We start from the raw sequence: 13,113 nt of genomic DNA, 5'->3' as shown, positions 1-13,113 counted from the left end.
AGAAATCCTGATAATGGATTTTCCAGGATTTGTCCCTTGAATAGATTCAAGATGGAGTTGGAAGAAGTCTGAAGTGTCCAGATTTTTAGCTTCAGGTTTTCTGGGCCTCCTCCCAGACCAATACTCACCTGGGTAGGGAGGAGCCTGCCCACCTGAGGCTGTCCTTCACCTGCCCCACCCCCAGCCCTGGGAGGAACCTGAGTTCACAGTCAGCTGAGCCACTCAAAAGAGAAATACTACTAGAATCTGGGCTCTGGCTGACTTCTTCCTGGCCTCCCTCTTCATTTGGTCTGTCTGGATTTGGCAGGAGCCAGAAGTGGAGTTGGATGTGACCCAAGAACTAGAAGCCCAAAGCCAGAAATTAGGAACCCAAGCTCACAAGGAATCGGGACTACCAGGAACCAGGAGCCAGCGCCAACCAGGTGTTTCGGACTACAAACTCTTAGAGGTTTACTCTAATTGCTGGGGAGGATTGTGCTGGGACTCTGGGGAGGGAGAAATCAGAGGCCCTAGCATTATCAAGTGCTGGGAGTGTGTGATCCCCATAGGAGCCTCAGGCCCCTGCCAGGCTGAGCAGCCAAGTCCACTACCAAAGTCTCACAGGAACTGAAGCAGTCAGCCAGGAAATAGTATTTTTCCTTCTGAATTTTGAACTCCTGAAACTAACCCCTAACATCTAACCTCTAACCCTGGTCCTGCCTTCCTAGAAAGATATGGCTGTGGGCAGCCAGGAATCAGAGCCAACTGAGCCTGTGTCTAGGTCCCCAGATGATGAGGAGGAAATGGAGAGCTTGACCCCTTCAGCCCCCCGCCCACCTGAGGCTGCCCCCATGGAAAGCAAGCCCCTGCTGGGAGCTGGAGCCCAGTGGACTCTGCAACTAGTGGAGGATGTGGAAGATGAGTGCCCTATCTGTACAGAACCCTACGGCGTAGACGAGCACCTCTTGGTGTTGCTGAACTGCGGACATGGGCTGTGCCAGCACTGCCTGAACAGGCTCTTGGGCACAGCTCCTAGCACTGACCTGGGCCGTGTGCGTTGCCCATTGTGCCGACAGAAGACTCCTATGTTGGAGTGGGAGATCTACCAGCTTCAGGAAGAGTTGCTCCAGGCTGATGGGCCCCAACCCCCACCACCTCCCAGTCCCCCAGCCCTTCCTCCCCAAGGGACAGGGCTTTGGGCTTCCCTGGAGCACCGTTATCAACTTCGAGGGAACCGAGGTTGCCTCCCCTTCTTGCCTTGCCCACCATGTCTGATTTCGAGGCTCTGGGCCCTCCGGGACAGGCGGCCCTGCACCCGTTGCCTTGTCTTGCTGACAATGCTGGCCCTGGAGATGTTTGGACTGGTACTCATCTTTCTGCCCCTCCTACTGCTTGCCTTGCTCTTGATCCTACTTAACCATCTAGGCCACTGACCCTCCAGTCAGGACTCAAAAGACCTTTTGAGGGGGTGGGCCTGCTTACCATTCACCAATGATTTGCTCATCAAAGAAGTACCGCACCAGAGACTTGAGCACTGATGCATCCAATCACTGGAAGGATCCTGAATTGACTGAACTGACATTATCTCCAAGAAGATCTGGGGGACAATTCTTCCTGGAGCTAATGGTCACTGATTAGAGAGCTTAGACTTTGATCACAACTCCCTCAGCTGCCCACCTTGATAGTCAAGACTGAATAGGGGAAGAAAGATCTGGATTACTGAAAGAAGTAAGTTCACAACCTGGATAATTTCTAGAAATGATCCTTTACATTAGTGAAAAGAAGTGGGGGGGGGGAGAGAAGGCAATGAATACATTGAGATGGTGGGTGTGGAAGGTAGGGGCAGCCTGAGTGGAGGGACAATTTGGGGTGGGAAGAATAGAGTTACAGAGCAGCCAGGTTGCTTGCGGGGGAGGAGCAGAAATGTCCTTCTCTGCCCCTCTCCTTGTCTGGAGGCCTCAGATAAGGGCTGTACAGCTGGTGTTCCCTGAAGGTCAGCCAGACTTGGGCTTGAAGGTAGGGAAATAGAAACTGCTCCCACCCAATTAGGGTGGAATGTCAGGCCTCAGACTGGTAGATGAGAGACCTCTGGGGGAGAGCTGTACTCTGACCATATAGGCACATGCCTCCTCTAACAGGGATATGGCCAGCTGTGGTGAACACAGAACTTATCCAGGCATGAAAATGCCAGAGGGCACAAATGGACCTGGACCGAATTTCAAGGTGACCCCTTCTGTGGCCATCTAATTCTCCTGGAACTTGTCTCCCCCATACATACACATACCCTGAACCATAAAGGGGAGCCCATAAAAAGAAGAACCCACAAGCTTCGGGGGCAGAAACAGGGCAATGCTGGACAGGAGGGAGCAGCAGTCCAGTGTACAGAATGAAGGAGCCGAGAGTCCAATTGTACCCTGCTCTCATCAAACTACATCTTAAGAACTATATTCAAAAGGATGGTGAAAAGCTGGAGTGTGTCCAGAAGAGGGCGACCAGACGTATAAGAGGCCTGGAGACCATGTCATGAGATCACTGGTGGAAAGATTCAGGTATCATCCATTGGGAAATGGTTAAACAAATGATGATACGTGAATATAATGTAACATATCACTGTGGTGTAAGAAATGATGAATTACAGAGAAACATGGAAAGATTTGCCCAATCTGATGCAGACTTAAGTAAGAAGAGGCAAGATAACAATATAGACCATCAATTCTCAAACTTTTTGGTCTGAAGACCCTCTACACTCTTAAAAATTATTAGGGGCCCCAAAGAGCTTTTGTTTGTGAGTAGTATCCATTGGTATTTATTATATTATAAAGAAAAACTGATAAATTTAAAAATATTTATTCATTTAAATAACAATAAACCTGTTACATGTTAACACAAGCCGTATGTTTTCTATGGAAAAAAACTATTTTACAAAACAAAAAATTTAGTAAGAAGAGTGGCATTGTTTCACATATTTTTGCAGATCTCTTTAATTGGCTGGCCTAATAGACAACTGGATTTTCATATTTGCTTTTGCTTTCAATCTGCTGTGATATTGTTTTAATTGAAATATTTGAAGAAAATCCAGTCTCACACATAGATGTAGTTGGAATAGGGAGGAATATTTTAATAGGCAAATAATATCTTAATATTATTATGAAAATAGTTTTGACCTTGCAGATCCCCTGAAAGACCCTTTCAGGGACCCACAGAGGTCTGTGGACCAGGCTTTGAGAACTGCTGATACACACAATGACTACAATGTAAATGGAAAGAGCAACTACAAAACAATCAAGTGTTACAAAATTACAAAGAATGCCCCCAAAAAAGAAAAATGAGGACATCCCCACTCTATTCCTTTGCAGAAGTGAGCTGTCCACAGGCGTGTGGCACTGCATATATTTCAGACTTTTTAGATGTATTCATCAGTTTTGATTATTTTTTTCACTTCCACATTTTAAAAATAGTATTTATTGCAAGGGATGGCCCTCTGGGAGGGGGGAAGGGAAGGGGATACTAGTAGAAATTCTGTTGATGTAAAAAACAAAAGACACCAATAAGATTGTTTAAAAAATAAAAATGTTAGAACTAGAAGGGTCTTCATTAATATCATCTAGACCAACCCCTTCATTTTTCAAAGGAGAAAACTGAAGCCCAGAGAGAAAAATCCACCATTTCTGGGGTCATGATTGTTGTCTTGGAATGTTATTAGGAAGGGTTTAGATTTATTCTGTCCAGAAAACAGAACTAGGGCTAATGACTAAATGTTTTAAGGAAGCAGTTTTCAAATTAATTTAATTCTCTAAAAATCAGAGCTGTTCAAAACAGGCAACCTTTGAAGCAGGTGTGCTCTCTATCACTGAAAGCATTCAAGCAGATACTGGACAATGCCTCCCCAAATGTACCCCCCAGAAGATGTAGAAGGGAAGGTGATTAGACTCAATGGTCTCTAAAGTTACTTCCTACAGTGAAATTCTATGGCTTCTGGCTGCATCTAAACTCCTTCTGCCCTAACAGATGCTCTGGTTTTCACTTAAAAGGGTGCAAGATTCAACCAACTGGTTAACATACTGGCATTAGCATCAGGGGAAAATGTATTAGGTGGGTATGGTGCCTGGTGTGTGAAAACCAGGCCTGGGTGCACAGGATTTCCACACTCCAAAGCAGTCAGGGTCCAGCTCCATGTAGATTATATTGCTGCCTTGTTCCCATATGGTTCTACCCCATCCCCCACCCTTACCAGCCCCAAAACTTCTGATTCCCTCTCCCTATCTGGACTCAGTTCCTGCCCCCAAAAGTAGCCCTAGGGCAAAAAAAGCCTGATCCTAGGGTGCCTAGGGATTAGAGGTGAGGTCCAGTCAGAAAGCATTTGGGATTAATCAGCTAATCAGCTGGTTGATAGCCCCCCTGGGCTTCCCTTTCTCCCTCTGTGCTATGGGTTCTCACTAGCCTTAGAACTGATTCAGTCCACTTCCCTTATCCCCAGTCATTAAAGCTGTGCTGACACCTCCACCCCACCCTCCCACCCTCTTCTCCCAAGTTCAGGCACTGACAAGGTTGGCATTTTTCAAAAGGAGTCTTTACTAGGAAACTCTGGGGCAGAAGAAGGAAAGAAACACAATAGCAGAGAAGCAGATGAGTTTGCAGAGCACGCATTCCTGATCAGAGCAAGTATTGGGCCCCAGAGCAGCTTATATAGAATAAGTTACAGATCACCTGCTCCCGGGGAACAGTAAAGGGTGGTAGAAGGAGCGCTAGACTTAGAATTCGACAATTGGGGTTCGAGTCCCTTGGGCAAAAGTCATGTTACCTCTGAGCCTGTTTCCTCATCTGTAAAATGGGGATAATACTTGCATTGCCTACCTCACAAGCTTGTTGTGAGGAAAACGCTTTGTAAACGGTAAAGTGCTATAGAAATATGAACTGTCCTTAGTAGTAGTTATTGTCCTTATTTTTGCCCCTGACACTGTCTGGGTTGAACCAAGATAAAAAGGTTTACTACACATGACCCAGGGGAAAGAAGAGATCAGTAGGTCCCTGGGTTCAAGCACAGCATCGGTAGAGGACCAGAATTCCACGAAGGGTCACCCAAGTAGGAGAGGGATGGGTTGCTGTAGGCCCTTCCTGCTGGGGAATCCTTGGCTGATGGAACCACCCTAGACATGTAAATGAACTGAGCGGCCTCTGGACCCAGCTGTCCATGTTTCCCAGGCTCACACACATGGCCCAACTTGGCATAGCACACAAACGGAGCCTAGCTGCATGCTGACCTGAGACTCCAGGGGCCATGTCTTCATTGCTGGAAGGGAGAACCTGGGACCCAGCTCTGGGCAGAAGGGTTCCTGGGGAGGATGCAGACCTGTTAGGTTGAAGGGGCTCTGGAGTGGGCCTCATGGGCCTCTCTCCCATGACTACTCTGCTGTAAGGGAGGAGGGAGACGGGGGACTGGTGCTGAGGTTTAAGTCTGCCTGGGGAGGAGGGTTGTGCTGTCAGACATGGTTCCAATTAGCAATTGAAATGGCAACTTTGGCAAAGAGTTTTAATGGCAAAACTGGCTGCAAAGACCCCTCCTTGGAGGGGTGAGGAATGGGAAGCAGCAGGGCAGGGGCAAAAAAGCCTTCTTCCTAGGGGCTAGCATGGCCCCACTTCCAGGAGAAGCAGCTTCAGAGAGTAAGCAAACACCCAGGGAGATCGGAGGAAGTGAGGATCCCAGGACATGGAGACGAACATCTAGGTTGCAGTCCTTTTCTGTTGAATCCTCTGGGGTGTTCCAGAAGGCTGGCATCAGTCTGTGCCTGGCATTTGGGGGGACCAAAGGAAGCAGAAGTCCTAGAATGGAGGATGAGGAGATAGCAGGGATAGGGACGGGAGAGAGCACTACATGATAGCACAGGAGGACAGTGGGTTCCGGACGTGGCAGGTACAGGCAGCCCCACAGTACTGGCGGAAGGTCTGGTAGCAGCTGCCCTCAGACTCACCACCCCACTGGCCAGGTGGGGCGGTCAGTGCCTCCGGTGGCAGGCGACTCAAGATGGATGTATTGACAGCCAGGGCAGCCAGCCCATAGTCAGTGAAGAGCACAGTCTCCCTGCGGCAAGTAGGGCAAGAGATGAATTTGTACTTGGGGCAGGACTCATAAAGGATTTGCAGACACTGCTCGCACACAGAATGCAGACAGGAGAGCACACGTGGACGCCGCTGGGTCAGGTTATATGTGTGCCCACAGGTTGGGCACTCCAGCGGCTCCCCAGCTGGGCCAGGCCGTAGCACATATTGGTTCACAATGACCTCATCACCAGGAGCTACACGGGGGAAGCCCAGCTCAGCACTGCTCTTTCGGGGCCTCCTGGGCGGAGGTGGTGTGCGAGGTACCCCTTCCAGGGCAGGCACATCCCCACTGCAGGCCTGATTAACAATGATCTCGGTGTCAGATGGCCAGGCCCTCTTGGGGGCCAGGGCAGGAGGAGGCCTGGGGGTGGGTGTATAGCGGGGGGTACCCGCCTGGAGCTCTGGAAACTTCTCAGGGTGGACAATCTTCATGGTCTCCATCTTGAGGATGACCTGTGGGCCCTTCAGGCAGGACATGAGGAGGCCGGGCCAGCCGCTCGCCTCGGGCCCAGGGGGCGCCGGCATCCGGCTAGTGGCACTTAGGCCGGTTGGGCCCTGGGTTGGGGGTGCTGGTGAGGACCCAGCATCGGGGACAACATCCTGGCACTGCCAGGTTTGGGGTGGTCCCCGGCCGCCCCCCTGACTCCCAGGGGCGGCCGGTGAGAATGTATGGGGACAGATCTGGGGGGGAGACCCCCCCAGGAGCCCCAGCTTCCTCCCAGGGCAAGTCTCAGGAGAAGGGGAAGTGACAGGCGGGGTGGATATAGGGGATCCCCAAGGTATAGGTGCCTCCCCCAGGGCCCCTGCCCTCTATCTGAGGAGGTATGCAGGAGGCTTCCTTTCTGGCCTGAGTCAGTGGTCCCAGCAGCCAGGCAGCTGGACACCCGGGTACTCTGTGGCTGCCATGGCTCCAGGGCGGGGCTTCCCAGGGGGGCTGGTTACCTTACCCTCCCACCAGTCATGGGGCACCAAGGAGAAGAGGAAAGAAACTGAAAACAGAGACCAAAGGGTAAAGGAGGTCACCAGACTGAAGGAGACTTGACCCTAGAACCAACTGCCTGACCCCTGAATCACCCCCATCCCAAAACCTGGGAACCTGACCTCTGACTCCCAACCCCGGTCCAGAAACCTAAGGACCCCTTCCCCCTCCCGCCCAGGTGTGTGCTCCGCCCCCAAAGCCCTTGGAGAAAGGAGGGGATGGAGAAGGGACAGGGAGGGGTTAGCAGCGTACCCCTGGGCAGACGGAGCTCAGGCCAGGGGAGGCGAGAGCCCGTAGGGTCTGGTCGCGACTACTGCCCCAGCCCCAGGCCGCCCTCCGCCCTGCCTCCAGTCCCGTCCGTCACCTGGCTCGGTCCCCCGCGGCTCCGATGCGGCCCCAGGCCCGGCCAGCCCGGGCGCGCCTCCGCCGAGGTTATCTGAAAGGCAGAGACGGGATGCGCCGCCCGCTCCCTGGCTCGGCCCGAGGCGGCTCTGTCGGCACGGCGCGCTCCAGCAGCTGCTCGGAAGGAGGGCGAGAGAAGAGGAGGAGCAGGGCCCGGCTTCTGGGGATGCGGCGGGAGGATGCAGGGGCCCGAGCCGCGGCGGGGGCGCGGGCGGGGGGCGCGGCGCGGCCGGCTCCGCTGGGCTCGGCGCGGCGGCGGCGGCGGCGGCAGGTGCGTGCGGAGCGGAGCGCGCTCTGCGGCGGAGACGCGGGGACCGCAGTGAGTGCGCGCTGCGCCTCGCGTCCCCCTCGCTCGCTCCGCGCGGCTGCAGCGCCTCCCCGGGCCCCCGACCTGACCCCGCCCCCAGCTCGCCCGACCAGACCCTCCTCACCGCCCCCACTGCTTCTGGTTTCCTCCCTACTCCAGCCCCCCACTTCTCATAACAGGAGGGAAGGTGACTCAGGCCCCTCTAGAGGCCAGAGGGTTGAGGTTCCGAGGCTGAGCCCCCACCCAATACACAAACACTCCCCCTGCACAAACATTTCTTGTCACCCAATTCTAACAAGGGGCCATCCAGTGTCCCGAGGGTCCCCCCTCCCCCTCTCTCCGAGTCCAACCTGGAGGTGGGAGGTGGGAATACTTCACGCTCATAGCAGGAGCTGATGCCCAGCAGAGCCCTAACTGTCACAGCCCTGGCTGTGTGTGTGCACACACACACACACACACACGCACGCTATTGGGTGTAACGAATGACATAGGAACTCCAGCTCCAGGGACTCGAGCTCCCACTCCCAGGCAAGGCCTCAATCCTGGGGGGGCCAGCTCCAGGCTCTGGGAGCCAGGCTCTGCCACAGGAAATCCGGGCTTTCTCCTCCCAGGCCATAGTCCCTGCACACACAATGCTGTCTGGGGGAGGGACAGGGATGACTGGGGGAAAGGGGAGACCTGGTCAGAATGGGTTGGAAGGAATTTTTTTGTGTGGTCTAGTGCGAGGGCACTTGTATCTCTTGGGATGCAAAGCCACAAGTGATACCAGGCCATCAGGAAAACATGACTGTCCCTCTCACCTGCACTTAGTCCATCATACTTAAATGCTGCATTGGCTGAATTCAAACCAGACCCCTTCTCTGCTCCCCTGGTTGTCTCACAAACATACGGCATGACTCACCATAACCCTCTACTCTCTCTGCTGATTTGGTCCTTTGCAGCCTTTCAGTACAAGCCTACATTTTTTTAAACCTGTGAACTGGGGGCTGAGAGACTGGCCAGAGGGAGGAGCCCACAGCTCCTATGGGTTGGTCAAGGAAAATAGCTTCTTAACTCTCTCAGGCCAGCCTGAGGAGAAAGATTTGCCTTAGGAGACTTGGACCCAGGGAGTCAGTGAGTTGCCTGCAGATCCCAGAATCTGTGTTCAGCTCACACATAGCCCATCTATGGAAAATAAAATTTGAACTGAGGGGAAAAAAAGCTATCATAGGAATTAGAGTAACATTTAGGGCTGGAATCATCATCTCCTCCTTTTACACATAAATCTACCCCTCTCAGACACGCTGCTACAAACAGAAGCCCAGAGAAGTTAAGGTCCCCCCTCTATGGTCAACCAACTGTTCTACATCCTCAAACTTTTCAGCCAATATGCCTACCCCCTCCCCAATTTAACTGAAATCAAGTTTTCTTCCAAGGACTCCATATCTCTTGTAACCTTTTTCACTGGAGGCATTCCTCCTACTGCCAAAAATTAGAGACTAAGAAGAATGGTCAGCACATCTCTCACTCCCCATTGCATTTCCAGAGCATGTCTCTACCATTAGCCCTGAATAACCTTTCTTCTTTCAAAGTCCTTTCAACTCCCATATACTTTCCTCTTCCCATCTTGGTTACTGGCACCTTCTGACTTCCAGATCATTCTCTCAACTTTTTCAATTTTTAAAAGTCCTACCAGCCTTAGCCTATATACAGGTGCTTGTACCTTCACCATCCTGTTAGTGCCTCAAACATAAGGCTCCACTTCATGTCTACCCCAGGATGCCTTACTCCTTAAAGGAATATTATCACTTGAGTGTGTAACCCAGAGTCCATTGGCATGGGATTCTTACCTGGCTTACGGTTTTTCTCTCCAAACTATCTTCTGCCATCATCCTCAGTGACTTTATTTTTTGTCTTTGCTTTTTTTCTTTTTTGGGTGAGGCAATCAGGGTTAAGTGGCTTGCCCAGAGTCACACAGCTAGTGTCAAGTGTCTGAGGCCGAATTTGAACTCAGGCCCTCCTCACTCCCAAGGCCAGAGCTCTATCCACTGCGCCACCTAGTTGTCCCTCTCAGTGATTTTAATATTACTGGTGACAGTGCCACTAGAAACCTGCTTTCTTAATTTGTCTACAACCTCAACTCCAATGACTTTCTCCGCCCAACAAGAACATACTTTAGACTTTACAATCATTCAGAATTATACCATTTTGAAGATTCTAACCTTGGAATTCCACTTTTTTTTAACCCAACTTTTTTTTATTGTTTTTATTTTACAGCCATTTATGCCATGAATTTGTAAGGGATTGGTTCCAACAGCTCAGATTCCTTACTATTGGTTCTCACAAAGTGTGCTTCTCTGGGTGGAGTATGCTGGTGTTTCAGTTGAACCCAAGTGCCTTTTTCTCTAGTTTCCTTCTTCTTCTGATCATTTTCCTTTACCAGCTTCAGGAAACTATCTCTGCTCTTAGAATAGGCTCAGTATGCCCATTAATTGTCTTGGCTAGAATCTTGCCCTTAACCTGTTTGTTTACAACAATGCCTACAGGATGTTGAGTAACATTATAGACCCGTCCAGTCTTGCCACAGTAACATTTGTAGGGCATTCCTTGCTGAACTGTGCCCATTCCCTTGATATCTACAATATCACCTGTCTTGTATATTTGCATATACATAGCCAAAGGGACAACACCATGTTTTCCAAAGGGCCTAGAAAACATGTATAGTGTCCCTCTCCTTTTTCCTTTTGTGTTCATCATTTTGGCATCTCACTCAAACACTCTTTCCCAAGCCTCCCTGGTAGGAGCCGCATGAGCCCCACGTACCTGGAATATGGTGGAACCAGCGGAAAGGAAGAATAGAATTCCACTTTTCAAGAACAACCTCCTATCCCTCTACCTCTCTCACTCTCTTATTCATATTATTCATCCTTGTAAACTTCAGTTCCTTGAACCTTTCCAATTCTCCCATTCCATATCCCCTACCCTGGTTTTATTTGCCTCCATACCCAAGCCTTGATGCCATGGTTTGCCATTTGAATGTATTACTAACTACTATCCTAGGATGTTTTGCCTCCCTGATATTCCTTGTTTCTGAGTAACCCTCAACATCTGTTTTTTTTTTTTAATTTTGTTTTGTTTTGCTTTTTTGCTCCTGTTCCAGGGCTGCTGAAAGTGCTTGGAGAAATAAATGCAATTTATTAGACCATAGATTTAGTCTTGGAAGGAATCTTAGAGGTGCTCTAATTCAACCCCTCATTTTACAGATAGGAGACCTTGGCACCAAGAAGGTAAGAGACTTGCTCAAGGTCACACAGGTAGTAATTGAGCAAGGATTTGAATCTTCTTATTCCAAATCCAGATATTTTTACTCCAAGGCAAGAGCTCTTTTCACTGGATGATTTCATTAATTTCACCCACTATAAATTGAAGGTATGTGTACTATCAAAGCCAAAGAACACATTCCTATTGTCTGTTAAAAAATTACAAACTTATTGTTTTCAAGGAGTGTACTTTGTAGGAAACTTTCAATATTTCTTCAAAAATGTTTCAAAGTGTATCAATAAATTTTAAAAATAATTCATGGTATATAATTTCAGCTGACAGCTTGACAATCCTGTTCTACACTTAGCAACTCTTTATTAATTTCCAACAGCAACAGTTTCTTCTATCATCTCACCACCAACCATACTGTCACTGTCCACAATTATAGCAGATGACTTAGCCTCTTTCTCCCTGGAGAAGGTTGAGGCCATCCAGTTGCATTTCTTCAGCTCTCTTTCATTCCTCAAACCTTCTTAGCATCGTTGCCCTTTTTTCTTTCTCTCTGGTTATAGAAGATGAGATGTTTCTAGTTTTCACTATGGTTAACCCTTCTTCCTGAACCCTTGACCTCATTCTCTCCAGCCTCCTTCAGTACCTTGACCCAGCAGTCATCCCTCCTCTTTCATGCATCTTTAATCTCACATTCACCAGTGACACTGACAAATATCCACTTTAGGAATATCAACTTGGTTACTGTGTGGAGGATAAACTGTAGAGAGAGAAACTAGATGCAAGGAGACTAGTTGGGATGATAATCCAATAGCCCAGGGAAGAGGTGATGGGGTACTGAAATAGGCAGTTGTGGTGTAAATGGTGAGAAATGGATGGATAGGAGAGATGTTAAGAAGGTAGAATTAGCAAGATTTAGCAACTGATTAGATAGAAGGTGTGATAGTACAGTGTTGACAATTCTCAAGTTTTGAATCTGGGTGACTGGAAGAATGTTAGTAGTCTTAACAGAAATATAGAAATAAAAAGGAAGTGTGGGTTTAAGGGGTTTTTTTGGACATAATGAGTTTGAGTTGTCTATGGTCATGCAGTTGGAGATGTCCAGCCAAAGAGGTGGTGGGAAGCAATCTCAGGAGAAAGATAATGGCCAGATATGTAGATCTGAGAATTATCTGCATAGAGATGATAATTAAATTCTTGGGAGCTGATGAAATCATCAAGGGGGTGGTAAAAAAGAATGAAAAAGAGACAGCCCAGGGCAGAGCCTTGGGGTACACCCATGCATGGCAGAGGAGAGGGAATGTATGACAGTTTTGCAAAGGAGACTGGGGATTGGTCTGACAACAAGGAAGAGAACCACAAGAGAGAAGTGTCATAAAAACCCAGGGGAGAGAAGTACCCCCAAAGTAAGGGATGGTAAACAGTATTAAACACTGCAGAGAAATCAAGGATGAGAATGAGGACTGAAAAGTACTATTGGAAAAACAACGTAGAGGAGGAGGAGGAGGAGGAGGAGGAGGAGGAGGAGGAAGAAATCATTTGGGACCTTAGAATAGTGTTAGGTGAGTTCATCATCTTATAAGATCTCATCAGTCTTAATATTCCACTTCATCACTACCCTCTGGAGGGTAGGGCCATGAACTCCAAACCTTCACTTAAGGAAAGAGAGAGAACAGCTCAGACATCTGATTTCTCACCAGACTGAACTACTTTGGGACTTCTCTGACTGGCTTTTCCACCAAAGCCCCTCATTTACCTTTTCTTCCTCCCCTTTCGCCATATTTTCAGCTTCCTTTTGTGTTTCTTCTTTCCTGTTAGACTGTGAGTTCCTTGAGGGCAGTCAATATCTTTTTTCTTTTTTTTTGCATTTAGCACAGTGTTTAGCACATAGTAGGCACTTATTTTGTGCAGTTCTGCCTCACTTAAATCCAATTCACTTGCAAGTCAAGACATCACCCTCCTGATGTCATTGGTCCTCTTCCAGAACGAAGGACCAACAACAATAACAACAATCTGATTGATTAAATGACTGAGTGATTGAGGTAGAATCCAAATCACAAAGGTCTGAGAACTGAGTGTGAAGTGAGAAAGTGAAGGC

The 13,113-nt window shown here is 49.0% G+C and overlaps 2 protein-coding genes and 1 pseudogene across 5 annotated transcripts; 1 reads left to right on the top strand and 2 right to left on the bottom strand.

Annotated features, from left to right (window-relative positions):
• The first annotated feature begins 223 nt into the window (after positions 1-223).
• On the top strand, positions 224-2,767 carry LOC114033684. Its single transcript, XM_027849342.1, has one exon. The coding sequence runs from the start codon at positions 714-716 to the stop codon at positions 1,410-1,412; it is 699 nt and encodes a 232-aa protein (XP_027705143.1). The 5' UTR covers positions 224-713; the 3' UTR covers positions 1,413-2,767.
• Positions 2,768-4,531: 1,764 nt separating this feature from the next.
• Positions 4,532-8,273, bottom strand: RNF208 (ring finger protein 208). 4 transcript variants are annotated; one of them, XM_027848767.1, is made up of 2 exons: positions 8,117-8,258; positions 4,532-7,067 (listed from the first exon to the last, which is right to left on the bottom strand). In XM_027848767.1, the coding sequence occupies exon 2, from the start codon at positions 6,601-6,603 to the stop codon at positions 5,848-5,850; it is 756 nt and encodes a 251-aa protein (XP_027704568.1). In that variant the 5' UTR covers positions 6,604-7,067; positions 8,117-8,258; the 3' UTR covers positions 4,532-5,847. The 4 variants fall into 4 exon arrangements, 3 of the variants coding, with proteins under 3 accessions (XP_027704568.1, XP_027704575.1, XP_027704582.1); XM_027848774.1 differs by lacking the exon at positions 8,117-8,258 and adding an exon at positions 7,422-7,438; XM_027848781.1 differs by lacking the exon at positions 8,117-8,258 and adding an exon at positions 7,310-7,329.
• Positions 8,274-10,026: 1,753 nt separating this feature from the next.
• On the bottom strand, positions 10,027-10,502 carry LOC114032821 (annotated as a pseudogene).
• Positions 10,503-13,113: the final 2,611 nt, after the last annotated feature.

This window comes from Vombatus ursinus, unplaced genomic scaffold (assembly GCF_900497805.2).
Source record: "Vombatus ursinus unplaced genomic scaffold, bare-nosed wombat genome assembly UNPS02000580.1, whole genome shotgun sequence".
NCBI classification, from domain to species: Eukaryota; Metazoa; Chordata; class Mammalia; order Diprotodontia; family Vombatidae; genus Vombatus; species Vombatus ursinus.
The sequence above is the reverse complement of the archived record's forward strand: the minus strand, read 5'-3'. Positions and strand labels throughout refer to the sequence as shown.